At 43.0% G+C, this 15,708-nt stretch overlaps 1 protein-coding gene across 11 annotated transcripts in view; it reads left to right on the plus strand.

Annotated features, from left to right (window-relative positions):
- The first annotated feature begins 4,536 nt into the window (after positions 1-4,536).
- Positions 4,537-15,708, plus strand: part of POLA1 (DNA polymerase alpha 1, catalytic subunit) — a 316,077-nt gene continuing 304,905 nt past the window's right edge. For 5 of the 11 annotated variants that reach the window (XM_017968391.4, XM_017968393.4, XM_035289179.3 and 2 more), the window contains exons 1-4: positions 4,537-4,656; positions 9,985-10,109; positions 14,046-14,142; positions 15,155-15,235. In XM_017968391.4, coding sequence (XP_017823880.2) covers positions 4,614-4,656; positions 9,985-10,109; positions 14,046-14,142; positions 15,155-15,235 — 346 coding nt within the window. In that variant the 5' untranslated portion in view covers positions 4,537-4,613. Of the gene's footprint in view, positions 4,943-9,984; positions 10,110-14,045; positions 14,143-15,154; positions 15,236-15,708 lie in introns of all 11 variants that reach the window. The other 6 variants (XM_002762735.7, XM_078363409.1, XM_078363407.1 and 3 more) reach the window with 2 other exon arrangements.

Genomic DNA, 15,708 nt, shown 5'->3' on the forward strand with positions numbered 1-15,708 from the left:
AGGACAAATTATAAACAAAAAGAGTCTAGAATTCTATCATCCTGGCAAAACATACTCCATTTTGCATATTGCTTTCAGGTAAGTAACGATTTGATATATTGTTGCAATTAAGTGTGTGTATCACTTTGTGAAATATCATGAACATTTTTCCAACGTTGAATTTTTCCAATCACTTTATCTTTTTGATGTCACATCATTAGACCTGTGCTATGATGACTTTTAGGTCCCAACTTTTTGCTAATGAATGGAAAACAGCAGCCATTAACGTCTTTGCGTTTTCTGTTACTATTCTTTTTTATCAAACTTTTACCTGTGGAAATAAAGGCTTGAAAGATACTAGTATCTTATGGTATTTGTCACATATTGCAATCTTATTTTCCAAAAGATTGTACCAACTTACACTGCCACCTGTAATAAATGAGTTGTCCCTCATTTGTGTGCCTTTGGATACTTGTAGCTTACCTCCCAGCTATGAGCGACACACGTTTGGTTTTCCATTCCTGAGTTACTTCACTTAGACTTCAATTCCATCCAGGTTGCTGTGAATGTCTTTTTATTTTGTTCCTTTTTATGGCTGAGTAGTATTCCATGGTGTGTGTATGTGTGTGCGTGGGTGTGTGTGTGTGTGTGTGTGTGTGTGTATATATATATTTTTAAAGATGGAGTTTCACTGTTGCTGCCCAGGCTAGGGTGCAATGGCATGATCTTAGCTCACCACAACCTCCACCTACCAGGTTCAAGTGATTCTCCTGCCTCAGCCTTCCAAGTAGCTGGGGTTACATGCATGCACCGCCATGCCCAGCTAACTTTGTAATTTTGTTTTTAGTAGAGAGAGGATTTCTCCATGTTGGTTAGGCTGGTCTCAAACTCCCAACCTCAGGTAATCCACCCGCCTCGGCCTCCCAAAGGGCTGGGTTGACAGGTGTGAGCCACCACGCCAGGCCTATACCACATTTTTTTAACCTACTCATTGATTAATGGGCATTTGGGCTGGTTCCATATATTTGCAATGAGAATTGTGCTGCTGTAAACACACATGTGCAAGTATCTATTTTGTATAATCACTTCTTTTCCTCTGGGTAGATACCCAGGAATGGGATTGCCAGATCAAATGGTAGATCTACAAAAGTAAGATATTTTAGCTGCAATCAGATATGACTACTTTCCACTTGGTGGTCTGCTGATAAACCTTAGAAAAATAAAGCTCTGATTTATACCATTTGCCAATTTCCAGGGTGTTAATATTCCCACAATTACTGAATTCAAGCTACCAACAGTTTAACATGCAGATCACAAAGTAGCTGAATATTTAGCAATCAGCTCCTGAGAACCTCCAACTGTCCCTCCTTCCCTTCCTGCCTAGTGGCAGTGAAATAGGGATAGGCATTTAGGGATTCCACTATGGGGAAATGGAGTTATGTTGTATTTAGTTTGGGCTTGTGTCTTCTATTTATGTGGGTCGATGGCACGTAATCCCTATATATACTTAAGCCATATATATATACTTAAGTTATTGATAGACTTCTTGGTGTAGGAATAGAATAGCTTCCAGGAATATTCCCACCCCACTGTGATGACTTACCTGGAATTGTGAACCGAATGAGTCAGGCCAGAAGTCATATTATGGTATGAAAATATCTGGCTGGGCTCACCCCTGTAATTCCAGCACTTTGGGAGGCCGAGGCGGGTGGATCACCTGAGGTCAGGAGATTGAGATCAGCCTGGACAACATGGGGAAACGCTGTCTCTACTAAAAATACAAAAACTAGCCAGGTGTGGTTGTGGGCACCTGTAATCCCAGCTACTCAGGAGGCTGAGGCAGGAGAACCACTTGAACCTGGGAGATGGAGGTTGCAGTGAGCCGGGATCACACCACTGCACTCCAGCCTGGGTAACAGAGCGAGACTCTGTCTCAAAAAAAGAAACTGTCCTACAGATCCTTCTCCCCAAAGTATGTGGGTCATTGTCTTAGTCTTTTCAGGGTGCTATAACAAAATACCATGAACTGGATGGCTACTAACAACAGGAATTTATTTTTTCACGGTACTGTAAGCCGGGAATTCCAAGATCAAGGTGCCAGCAGATTCAGTGTGTGGGGTAGCCCCACTTTTGGGTTCATAGATGGTGCCTTCTTGCTGTATTCTCACATGGAAGAAGGGGCAAGGCAGCTCCCTGGAGCCTCTTTTCTGAAGGCACTAATCCTACATGAGGGTTCCTGCTAATGATCTAATCACGTCCCAGAGGCCCTACCTCCTAACACCACTACACTGGTGACTAGGTTTCAATGCAAACATTTTATGTGGAGAGAAACATTCAGACTATAGCAGTAGTGAAAGAGAAAAGAGGTTTGAAGTGCCTAGAGTTATATAAGTGGACATGTGGGAAGTGATCAGCCACGAAATTGTTAAGGTAAGGATTTGGTTCTTTTTTTTTTTTTTGAGACAGAGTTTCGCTCTTGTTACCCAGGCTGGAATGCAATGGCGTAATCTCGGCTCACCGCAACCTCCGCCTCCTGGGTTCAGGCAATTCTCCTGCCTCAACCTCCTGAGCAGCTGGGATTACAGGCACGCGCCACCATGCCCAGATAATTTTTTGTATTTTTAGTAGAGACGGGGTTTCACCATGTTGACCAGGATGGTCTCGATCTGTTGACCTCGTGATCCACCCGCCTCGGCCTCCCAAAGTGCTGGGATTACAGGCTTGAGCCACCGCACCCTGCCTAGGATTTGGTTCTTATTGATGCCTAGCCAACATGGTTCTCTCCTGTTTAGAATAAACTTGATAATAAAGTTATAAAAGTCCCACCAGTTTTTAAAAGGGAAGTGGAGGCATAAATCTGTTGTAATACTTTAGGAAGTTATGTCTACATGTGAATTACTACATGTTAGGTATCACAACATATGGATCACACAACATGATATTAAATGATTATGAAGCTGAAAGACATTTTCTAAACAATTAGAAATTAAGAAACAAGTATTGATCAATCATGCTGGAGGACAGACTGAATTATCTTTACATCCTCTTTGGAGAAAATATTACGAAATTGTTGTCACATGAAGAAGGGATCAATAAGTATGTGGGCAATAATTTAGGAAAAATACGAATGTGTGGCAGGCATTATTGAATAAAAGTGTTATACCTCTTTGGAAAGAGATAAAATGAGATGTATACATTACAGCCATTGTATCATACAGAAAAATTGAATACCCTTTTTGTTTTTCATAACATTGAAATTTTGGAGGAGTTCAGGCCAGGTGTTTTGTAGATTGTCCTACTTTTTTTTTGAGACGGAGTTTCGCTCTTGTTACCCAGGCCGGAGTGCAATGGCACGATCTCGGCTCACCTCAACCTCCGCCTCCTGGGTTCAGGCAATTCTCCTGCCTCAGCCTCCTGAGTAGCTGGGATTACAGGCACGCGCCACCATGCCCAGCTAATTTTTTGTATTTTTACTAGAGACGGGGTTTCATCAAGTTGACCAGGATGGTCTCGATCTCTTGACCTCGTGATCCACCCGCCTCGGCCTCCCAAAGTGCTGGGATTACAGGCTTGAGCCACCACGCCCGGCCACTTTTTTTTTTTTTTTTTTTTTTTTTAAAGACGGAGTTTCACTCTTGTTACCTAGGCTGGAGTGCAATGGCGCGATCTCGGCTCACCGCAACCACCGCCTTCCGGATTCAAGAGATTCTCCTGCGTTAGCCTCCCGAGTAGCTGAGATTACAGGCACTCGCCACCATGCCTGGCTAATATTTGTATTTTAGTAGGGATGGGGTTTCACCATGTTTGTCAAGCTGGTCTCGAACTCCAGACCTCAGGTGATCCATCCACCTCGGTCTCCCAAAGTGCTGGAGTTACAGGCGTGAGCCACCGCGCCTGGCCTAGATTGTCCTACATTTTGACTACATCTGATTGTTTCTTCGTGGTTAGATTCAGGTTAGACATTTTTTTTTTGGGCTGAGTCTCGCCAGGTTAGACATTTTTTGCAAGACCATATAGGCGAAGTTGCTCCTTTTTCATCAGGAGGCATATGAGGTCAGCTTACCATTTATCGGTAACGCTACTTTTGGTTATTTGGTTAAGATGGTGCATAAATCTTTAAGTTGTTAGTCGAGCAGCTACTGTATTCACACTGTTGAGAAACAAACTATCAGGCAAAACTCAGAGCGCGTAGCAGGAGTCAGTCGCTTTCCCAGGCTCTAGGGAAAATGATCCAGCCACGCCCACTCTCCTGCCCGCCCGCACCTCTTTTCCGGGGAAATCAGCTCTGAGAACCAGAGCATCTTTTCTCCCACGCTCCCAAATCTTTCTCCATCAGCATGCGTGCGCTTGCGCAGTCTCCAGGCGGTGCCGTTCCTGCGCCCGACCGCTTCTTTCTGCTGCTCTCCTCCGGCTTCCCCTAAGCTCTAGCTTTTCCCCACGGGGTCATCACAGGGCGCCAAACGCGCGCCCGCGGGAAGGCCAGGGGCGGGGCGCGGTGCCGTGAGGCACGTCAGTAGCCTTCCGGGCGGAAGTCCGCAGCCTCCCGAGCCGCTGATTGGCTTTCACGCTGGCGCCTGTCTGGGTCCCCGCGCCAGTTTCGGGCTGGTTGGCGCGGAATCGGGACATTTGGGACCATGGCGCCCGTGCACGGCGACGACTGTAAGATAGGGGCGAGTGGTGAGGGACAACTCCGCGCGCGGGGCACCGGGTTGGGACCGTGGCGTGATTGCCGGTGGTGGGGATTCTGAGGGACTCTCTGCATTATTTTTTGTGAGGGAGGCGCACGCCGCGTCTGTTCGGGCGCAGACCTTGGTCATCCCGGGCGAGGGCCCTTCTAGCGTCGGACCGGGCTTCCTTTAGACGCGGTTTGCTCTTGGCAGACCCTAGCATGGACGGATTTTTGTTTGGGAGGCTATCTCACCTCTGCTACTGAGTTTCCACAGTCGATTGCGTTTCTATTTTGGTGAGTTGCACCCACGTGCTGGGTATAACTTTATTGAGATTGGCCCCGCGGGGCACTGTCTTGGCCGAAAGTATTTCACTGCGATAACCCTAAGTATCCACTTGAGGGCTTGAACAGAACTGATCTGTGCCCCCTTTTGTAGCAACTTCCAGGAACATTTTATACGTTGTAACTAAGCAGGAAAGAAAGCTCTAAGTGCTGTCATCGGGTAAAAACACGTTTTGTATTTTTAGGTAATGGGTTTCTACTTTATGCATTAACAATTTTTGTTTCAAATTCTTCTCTGGAAAGTTCTTTAAGTGCTGCGTAGAAATACTGTTCACAATCTAGGACTTCCTGGTGAAGTTTAAAAAAAGAAATAGCATCAGTTCAGGGCATTTCGGATGCCCTGTACATCACTCCATTTGTCAGGGGTATCTTTTATTTCCAAAAATAGAATACAAAGATGCAAATACATTTGCCTGATTTCTGATTTTTGAACAGTGTTCAACTAAAGTGTGACTTAACTTCAGTGAACTTCTAACTTAAAATCAGATGCTTCACTTTGTTAGCTCAAGCGTCACCTCTCCTGTCATTAAGATACATCACCATTAATGAGAACTCGCTTCCTAATCAGCTTCCTTTGCATTCACCTGGTTGTGAATCACCGATTTCAATTGGTTTTTGCCGTTCAATTTTTAAGACTATTTGAGAGTCGACCTGCCTGGATTACAGAGGGGATGTAGGGTGTGAGCATGCGAACAGTCTTTGCAGTCCTCTATCAGTGATTTGCCACTGAGCCCTTTCTTCACCCTAAAAACTGTACGTTATCTATGAACATCAAGAAATCACTCTGGAGGATGCTGTGCAATCTTGAGACTCCTCTTAAGTTACGGTGTTGATTAAGTAGTTGCTGGGGACTTGTGACTGGAATTTTTCCTTTGGGGGAGACTGAAAGATTGTTACCTGAAAGACTGCTGTAAGCTAGTGTCTGTCTGCTTTTGGGGAGGATGGAGGTACTCCAGATGGTAATTTTGGAACAAATATTTAAACCTTTGTAAAAGGATTTTTTTCATGCTTATTCTGTTTTTGCTAACTTGCCTACATGAAGCATTGGAGACATACTCCAAAAAAGAAAATGTAGGCTGTTTTTCTTCAGTATTAGAAGATACTTAGATACTTAGAAGATACTTAGAAGCACCTTGATAATGGCAGTGAAAAGTTGAAAGGTCAATAGTTGTTGTTATACATGAAAAAAGATCGTGGAAAGTTTTTTCTTGTTTTTTTTGTTTGTTTGTTTTGAGATGAAGTTTTCCCCTTGTTGCCCAGGCTGGAGTGCAATGATGCGATTTCAGCTCACTGCAACCTCTGCCTCCAGGTTCAAGAGATTCTCCTGCCTCAGTCTCCCAAGTAGCTGGGACTACAGGTGCCTGCCACCACACCCGGGTAATTTTTCATGTTTTTAGTAGAGACGGGGCTTCATCATTTTGGCCAGGCTGGCCTTGAACTCCTGACCTCAGGTGATCCACCTATCTTGGCCTCCTAAAGTGCTGGGATTACAGGCATGAGCCACCGTGCCTGGCCAGGGCAAGTTTAATGATCAAAAAAGCAGGTACAGTAGTTTATTCATTGGTTCATTCAGCAAATTTTTATTATTTACCTACTAGGTACAAGCATTCTGCCAGGCTCTGGCTTATGATGGTTGGTAGGCGGGACATGGTTTGTCTTCATGGAGTAGAGATGGTAAACATCTAATCATATGCAGAAAACGGCTTTGCTTTGTTTTTGGCCTCTGTATCTAGACCTTGGTACTCTTAGGTGTGGTGTGTGTGGGGTGTGTGTATGTGTGTTTGACTTCACACAGAAACATTACATGTGCTGCTCCTATATTGCTAAGTGCAAAGTAAGATAGGCATCCTCATGTAATCCTTAACAGCTTTTGAAGCAGACACGATTATCCCCATTTCACAGATGTGGACTCCAAGGCTCTGCATCAGTCAGAGTCCTTAGTTGTAACCTGCAGGAACCAACTCTAGCAGATTGGTTAGAATTTATTAGAAGAATATTGTGTTCACAGAAACTCCAGGAGGACTAGGAAGCCAGTCTGGGAGCTGCTTAGGCAGGAACAGTGAATGAAATTGTGCCACAAAAATGGGCCAGTGAGAAGGTCATTGCCAACCACGACCAAGTACTTGATGCTATAGCTTATACCTTAGGACATTGCTAGCACTGTTGCCAGTTTCTTAATCCTCCTGCAGCTGTTGCTACTTGTAGGCTCTTTTAAAACTCATGCCTCCTTCCTTGTGACACTAGCTTCTGATTTAATGTCTGGGCAGGTGTTCCTAATTGGTAGAGCGTACTTTTATATGCCCAGGCCCTAGGCTGCAAGGGTGTCTGGGAAAGAGCATCAACCTTTTCAGCTTCTGTAATGGGACATAGGCTCTGCGTCCCATCAAGACTTATAAGGGATGGGGGCCGGATTTTACAAACAGTTTCAGATGCTGGGCAGCTTAAAACAAGACAGCTGTCTGCTGCTTAACTAGTTAACTGGTGTTCTCATGTCGCCTAGTAAATGGCAGAGCTGGAATGTGCTGCTGCTCGCTATTCTGGTGCTCGTATTCATTCTACACTCTGTTGTTGAGTTTGCCTTGCATGCTGACGTCTCTCAGTTTCTGAATACACCATGCGTTTTCATCCCTTGTAAATTGTCTCATGCCTCTTCTTTCACCTGTGTCACTTTTTACCCTGTTCTCTGATTGTGAAATTCTCCTTTTTCTAGGCCTGTATTGGAAACCTCTCCTGTGAAGCCTTCCTTGATTTCTCAGGCAAAATTAACAGCTCTCCTCTGTACATTTCTTCAGTACTGAGTTCTTACCTTTTCTATGGCACCATGGTTATATTGTGATGGCAATTTCAGGCACTTTGCTTTACTTGACTGGGAGCCCCTTGTGGACAGGCAGCTCTGTCTTATTTGTAATTGTACCCTAAACCCTGTGTAGTGGAATGTTGTTGCCTTCCACAGGCCATTTGAAGACCTGTAGATGTCAGGCGTCAAGGGAGTCTTGAAGGGAATACACTGAGGTTAGCTTTTCACTTTCAGGGGTCATGTTGAGTAATCTTCGAAGCCTTTTCATGTAGGCCTGTTCACAATTTTTGAAATCATTTGAGTGACATCTAAGTTTTTGTGGCTGTCATCATTAAGTACCTTTATTCCTTAATGTCTTTCTGAAAATGGATTTAAAAGTCAAATGTGAAAGTCAAACAATAGAGTGAGATGTTATTAAGAGAGATTCCATTTCTAGAAAGCTAGAAAAAAGTAAGATCTCTAATTATGCTTTACCTTTAAGCTATAGTCTCCAGCAGTTTATTGCCAGCACTTGGTACATGTTCTTTAAATTGTATCTTCTATTTCAGTCAAACACTGAGTTAAGCAGCTTGATGTTGTTATGAACATTCTAGGGGGGTTGGAGTTTTAGGCTGCCTCTTATCCATACTTCTCCTTTTCTGTGCCTGCTCCTTTTTATAAATTAATTAGCACCAAACACAATAAAATACTAAATTTCACAGGCATACATGGCAATCATGCTGAGCCTAAACTCATGGCTGACAGGCAGCACTATTATGCTTGACTTAGTCATTCATCAGTGGGTATATGAAAGTCTTTAATTCTGTGGATGAATTTTTTTTTCCCCCTGAGTCTCGCTCTGTCACCCAGGCTGGAGTGCAGTGGTGTACTCTCGGCTCACTGCAACCTCTGCCTCCTGGGTTCAAGGGATTCTCCTGCCTCATCCTCCAGAGTAGCTGGGATTACAGGTGCCTGCCACCACGCTCAGCTAATTTTTGTTTTTTTAATAGAGATGGGGTTTCACCATGTTGGTCAGGCTGGTCTCAAACTCCTGACCTCAGCTGATCCACCTGCCTTGGCCTCCCAAAGTGCTGGGATTACAGGCATGAGCCGCTGCGCCTGGCCGAAATTTTTTCAGTATGTTCGTAGAATGGTCAGTTTATGATGACCAGAGCATGAATAATTCAAAAGTTGAATGAATAAACACTGAAGTCCTCTGATATTTCAGTAATTTTTGACAAACAATTTTAGTCTTTGTAGTTGTTTTACTAACGTCCTATGTCATAACCAATTGAGGCCTTGAAATAAGTGACATATCGAGAATCTCCTCAGAGCCATCTTTGTTAAATTTCTCCAGTCCTCAGTGCATTCCTTTGAATTTCTGGGTACTTTGTCTGTACCTCTTTTAAGGTGTGTATTACCTCCAAATATTGTTTAGAGCCAGTTGCTACTTGTCTCCCATGTTAGTAAGTTCTTTGAGTACAGAGACCATGTCTTTTTTATCTTGGTTATTTATTTTTTTTTTGAGATGGAGTTTCTCTCTTTTTGCACAGGCTGGAGTGCAATGGAATGATCTCAGATCCCTGCAACCTCCGCCTCCCGGGTTCAAGTGTTTCTCCTGTGTTAGCCTCCCAAGTAGCTGGGGTTACAGGCATGTACCACCATATCTGGTTGGCCAGGCTGGTCTTGAACTCCTGACCTCAGATGATCTGTCCACCTCAGCCTCCCAAAGTGCTGGGATTACAGGTGTGAGTCACTGTGCCTGGCCTATCTTTGTGTCTCATAGTGCCTAGTACTTTGCAAAGAGTAGATGCTCCTTAAGCCTTTTAGATGTTGATTAACAGAATACAAGATTAATAGTTCTTTTATAACCCACTGGATTATTTCTGGCTGGTCATTTCTAATGGAAAGGTGATAAATTAGTTAACCGCTGATCTCCCTTGTTTAGTGTCTCCACAGGGTATCAGTTGAATTGGGAATTTTCCTCTTTTTGGAGAAAAAAATAATAGTGGCTTTAATTGTTTTAACAGGAACATTCTGGAGAGTCATGTATATTTGGATCTGTATGTTTGGCCGTGAGCTTTGTGAATTATTTACATTATAAAAATCACTGTATAATATTAAAATTGAATGTTATTGTTGGCTAGAAACTTTTCCTTTGTGTTTGAGGGAAGATGGCTGACAATTTTGTAATATCTCTTGTAAATTTTTTTTTCAGCTGTGTCAGATTCAGGGAGTTTCGTAGCTTCTCGAGCCCGGCGAGAAAAAAAATCAAAGAAGAGGTGCCAAGAAGCTCTAGAAAAACTGAAAAAGGCTAAAGCTGGTGAGAAGTGTAAATATGAAGTAAGTAACCATTTTTCCTCTTTATTCCTCCTGTGCTTCATCTAATTCATTGTCTGCAGGTAGTCTTATGTCACCTTTGCCCCGGATTAGAAATACTCATATATTTTAAACTTGTAATAGGAACTTATTAGTATTGAACAAGCATGGGTATGAGGTAGAATTCCTATAAGATATTTTACAGATAATTTTAAAATTCCAAAATGGAAGTACATAGCCATATCTGTATTTTTCCTTATTGAGCAATCTGTATCTATGGTAAGTCCCATAGGTTTGTTGGGGTCATTTAGAGGTGCATTTTCTTACTCCTAAGATATTGAGCAGTCTAGCTAAGCACTACTTGGAGAGAACTGTTCTTCCTTATCTCATTTGCAAGGGTAGTGGCAGTGGAAACTTGGACCTTAACTCCTGCCGTGTCCTGCTTGTAAGATTGAATGTGATGCTCTTTTGATTTTCGTCTACCCACTGTTTATGGCTTGCAGGTAAAAAACAGAGTGACCACCATCTGCATAATACTGTATAGCATCACCTTTAGGGCGCCCTGAGTATCTTAACTGCCTTATGGCTAGAAAGTGATTAACCAATATTAGAAAATAACCATAATTGATACACTTTTTGAACTAACATATTATTCTAAGTGCATTTACCATGTGTTTATTCACTGTTTTTGGAGACGGAGTCTTGCTCTGTCGCCCAGGCTGGAGGGCAGTGGTGCGATCTCTGCTCACTGCAACCTCTGCCTCCCGGGTTCAAGCAATTCTCCTGCCTCATACTCCTGAGTAGCTGGGACTACAGGCATGCGCCACCACGTCTGGCTGATTTTTTTTTTTTTTTTGTATTTTTAGTAGACACACGGTTTTGCTGTGTTGCCCAGGCTGGTTTTGAACTCCTGAGCTCAGGCAGTCCACCTGCCTCGCCTCCCAAATTGCTAGGATTACAGGTGTGAGCCATGGCGCCTGGCCTGTGTTTATTCATTTAATCTTTTCAGTAACCAAATGAAGTTAGATACTATGATTAACAACATTTTGAAGGTGAGTTATTTGAGGCACAGAAAGTTTAATGAGGTCACAGTGGCAGATACTTTTTTGAACCCAGGCAGGCGGGCTTCAGAATATGCATGTTTAACAGTTAACCAAATAAGAGGATTTGCTGTTTGTCACCATTTGTTCAAGTTAAGTGAGGCAACCAGATCATAAAAGGTTGCTAAAAGGATTACAGTAAAACAGTAATAAAGCATTTTTTTTTTTTTTTTGAGACAGAGTCTTGCTCTGTCGCCCAGGCTGGAGTGCAATGGCACAATCTTGGCTCACTGCAAACTCTGCTTCCCAGGTTCAAGTGATTCTCCTGCTGCAGCCTCCTGAGTAGCTGGGATTACAGGCGCCCACCACCACACCTAGCTAATTTTTATATTTTTAGTAGAGATGGGGTTTTACCATGTTGGCCAGGCTGGTCTTGAACTCTTGACCTCAAATGATCCACCCGCCTAGGCCTCCCAAAGTGCTGGGATTACAGGTGTGAGCCACTGCACCCAGCCCAGAATAAAGCATTTTTAATGTAGGTGCTTGTATAAAGGAGTTCCATGGGGCATTTCAGATGTTACAGTGTGGCTGATTTCCCTTTAATACTGTGGTGTTACTGTGTGGCTTTAAGAGTTCACGCCGAGCAGTAGCAATGTTGTTTTTAAAGATTGAGTCAACATGACTTCTTACTCAAAATGATTTTTAAAAATGGTTTTCTGATATCTCCTTGATAATATATTGAATCACTTAAATAAGAGACAAAGTCTGTCTTCAACCAACAAAAATAATTGTGCCAGTTCCCCTCCCACCCCAAAAAAGAAAATTGGTTAGTATAGTAATATTGGACTATTTTGCATCTGCGTTGTTAAAAACTTAATTTGGTAGGGCAGGTTGTTTCTGTTACCAGATCATTAAAGGCCAAATCAGCATTTGCCAGTGATTCCTGTAGAGTAGGTTAAAAAGGAGGTGAAAACTCAGCCAAATCCTGTAATTATTATAAGCCTTGCAGGTGTGGCAGAAATTCAGTCAGCTGTGGCCATCAGATTCTAAAAGCTCTGTCCAAGTTTTTTCCTAAGGTATTATCTGGGTGGAGTTGTTTCTCCCATACTCCATTTGAGAAAGGTAGAACTCCTTTTATTTATTTATTTATTTTTGAGATGGAGTTTTGCTCTTGTTGCCCAGGCTGGAGTGAGCTCACTGCACCCTCCGCCTCCCAGGTTCAGGCAGTTCTCCTGCCTCAGCCTCCTGAGTGCTGGGATAACAAGTGCCTGCCACCATGCCTGGCTGATTTTTGTATTTTTAGTAGAGACGGAGTTTCACTTGGCCTCCCAAAGTGCTGGGATTACAGGTGTGAGTCACCACTCCCAGCCGAGATAGAACTTTTGAAAGAATGGGAGAAGTTTTTTTTTAATCTCACTCCCTTGCCCAGGCTGGAGTGCAGTGGCTCGATCATGGTTTACTGCAAGCTCCTCCTCCCCAGTTCAAGTGATTCTCCTGCCTCAGCCTCACAAGTAGCTGGAATTACAGGCGCCCACCACCAGGCCCAGCTAATTTTTGTATTTTTAGTAGAGACAGGTTTCACCACGTTGGCCAGACTGGTCTCAAACTCCTGATCTCAGGTGATCGACTTGCCTCAGCCTCCCAAAGTGTTGGGATTACAGGCATGAACCACCGTGCCCAGCCTGAGGTAATTTTTTAATAAAATTACAGGTGTGAACCACTGTGCCCGGCCAAGAATGGGGTCATTTTTTTTTCTTTTACTTTTCTTTTTTTTTTTTTTTTTGAGACTTAGTCTCTTTTATTCAGGCTGGAGTGCAGTGGTGCAGTTTTGGCTCACTGCAACCTCTGCCTCCTGGGTTCGAGTGATTCTCCTGCCTCAGCCTCTCGAGTAGCTGGGACTACAAGCATGTACCACCATGCCTGGCTAATTTTTGTATTTTTAGTAGAGATGGGGTTTCACCATGCTTTTGAGGCTGGCCACGAAATCCTGACCTCAGGTGATCCACGTGCCTCGGCCTCCCAAAATGCTGGGATTACAGGCGTGAGCCACCATGTCCAGCCTGGGGTAATTTTAAATAAGTATCTATGAGACCTTGCAGACCAGCCCACCAGAGTGTCATCTGGAAAGTCACTGGCCGGTCCCCATGGGCAGCTGCAGCAGTGGCGTGTATCTTTCGTTTGTTGCTTTAGCAGTTCATAGATGGTTTGCTTTACTGATACCAATAGCTCATGGTGTTGTGACCCTCTGGCAGTCAGGCAGCCAGTGCGATCAGAGGACTTGCCACTCTCTGGGCTTGCCTTTCAAATAGCTCACCATTTAAGTCCCTGTGCTGTTTCAAGACCTGAGAATGGTGGGGGATCAGTGGTAATACAAACAGGGTCACTCAAAAACCATTTCTAGTTTGCCTGTAAAATATACAATATGTTTGTTTTGCTAACTTTTGGAGGGGTTTGGATGAGGGAGATTTTCCTCTTGAATTATATTTGGTTGGTTGAACAGGCATGAAAATTATCGTCTCTTCGCAGAGGGAAGTGGCATGCCTTACAGGTTTGCTAAGTATAGGAGAAACCAGTCTAGAAATTACAAGTGAATAATCCCCAAAGCAGCTAATGAAGAATTGGCTATAATTCAGTTTGTTTTTTATGAAATAGATGAGTAATTGATGGTGTGACAAGTGTATTATGCTAATGGAATCATTTAATATCTTATGTTACCACCCACCTAAAAGGAATACTAAGTTAATTGATGTCTATTTAAGGAAAACCCTGTAGTGGTGTTGAATGTCAGAACTCATGATTTGGTTGCAGCTACTCCTTCAGGCTGCCATTCCAGTTTCAATTTGACAATTTTTTCATCAGAATTGTTTAACACTTTCACTCCATTTGAAGCTTTTTTTCCCTGAAACTTGTATAATGGCAGGTTGAGGACTTCACAAGTGTTTATGAAGAAGTTGATGAAGAACAGTATTCGAAGTTGGTTCAGGCACGCCAGGATGATGACTGGATTGTGGATGACGGTAGGTGGGGGGATGTTGCTTCCCAGGCATTGCGTTAGGTGCTTCTTGTAGATTTTCATGTGGTGGAGTTGCTGCTTTGCCTGGGCAAATGTAAAGCACTGTTAGGATCTTTGGTTTGGATTTTCCTTTAACTATTTGAGGATGAAGAAGCAGAACAGTTGGATGTTTTTTGGGGATATTTTGGGAATCTAGGTACATACCTCAGGATATAGTATGAATCCTCCAGGAAATGGCTGTGTAAGAATTGGGAGGAGCTCCTTATCTGTGGGGCCAATGCACCACACTTGGAATTAAGGAATGCCGGTTCAGGATACATCTTTCCTGCTTTCTAATCCTATGACCTTGGACAAGTCACTTGATCTCTGTGCCTCAGATTCTTCATCTGTAATATGGAGATAAGAAAACTACCTTCTCCCAGAGCTGCTGTGAAGAGTGTATGAGGTTCTAGGTATGAAAATGAACTTGGTCAATAGAAAGCACCATACAAAGGCTGGTCCTAATGTTCCTGTGCCCCTTCTGAAAGCTCAGTGGTTCTCACTTGTAGGGTCTGACTTCTTGGCCATGTGAATGCTGACCACAGGGAGTCTATAGATTGTGCCTGTGACTGTTTATGTTTCTGCTTCTGTAACTGAATTCAGCTATATGGCCAGTTTTCCCTTGTAGACTGGGATGTCTCTGGGCTTGCGGTAACCTTGATTCTTTTACTTTTTATTCTTCTGGTAGAGTAAAACGGCTGTAAAGCATCCTATTGTGGCAGACTTTGATCTATGGGCCAAATCGTTTCCTGAGGTCACCCAGCTAGGTATAATATATATCCTTTGGTTTTTGACTCCATACCTGCCGTGTGGGTGCTGTGCATTGTCTGACACCCGTGTGAACAGAATTCTGCTACACTTAAAAATAGCACAGGCCAGGAAAACATCTGAGCAGGTATAAAAGGCTTTTTTGGTCATAGCTGAAATATTGGCCACTTTTAGAAATTTGATCCCAGTATTAAATTTTGTCCTTGCAGATGGTATTGGCTATGTGGAGGATGGCCGAGAGATTTTTGATGATGACCTTGAAGATGATGCCCTTGATGCTGGTGAGAAAGGTACCTACCTTTTGTTTTCCATGGTAGTGTTTTGAGATTTAAATAATTCTTTAAAATTAAAGATGACTTGGTTCCCTGATAGTTTCCCTTTGAGAGAAGGACCTACTACCATTATTTTTAGGTACAGAATATGTTCTAATATGGAGAAAAGCATAGTTATGTGGAAAATTAAACATAAAAAGCAGAAACAACACCAGGAAATGAAGTTTCATGTCTCTCTTATTTAAGGAGTTTGGTCTTCACTTATTTTGAAGTTTTCAGTCCTGTGGTCATTTAAAACTTGCTGATTTTGAGGGCTACAGCAGTGATCTCTTTTAATTCCTACCAAAGTGATGTACTTAGAATTTTAGCTCTTTGATAATTATATAGCACAATAACAAGGTTTAGTACTGGAGTAATCAACTTGCTTTGTATAATTGAAATTTAAAATACTATGGATGAATGTGTCAGATTGTCTTAGCTGTACAATCATT

This window comes from Callithrix jacchus, chromosome X, assembly GCF_049354715.1.
Source record: "Callithrix jacchus isolate 240 chromosome X, calJac240_pri, whole genome shotgun sequence".
In the NCBI taxonomy this organism is placed as follows: domain Eukaryota; kingdom Metazoa; phylum Chordata; class Mammalia; order Primates; family Cebidae; genus Callithrix; species Callithrix jacchus.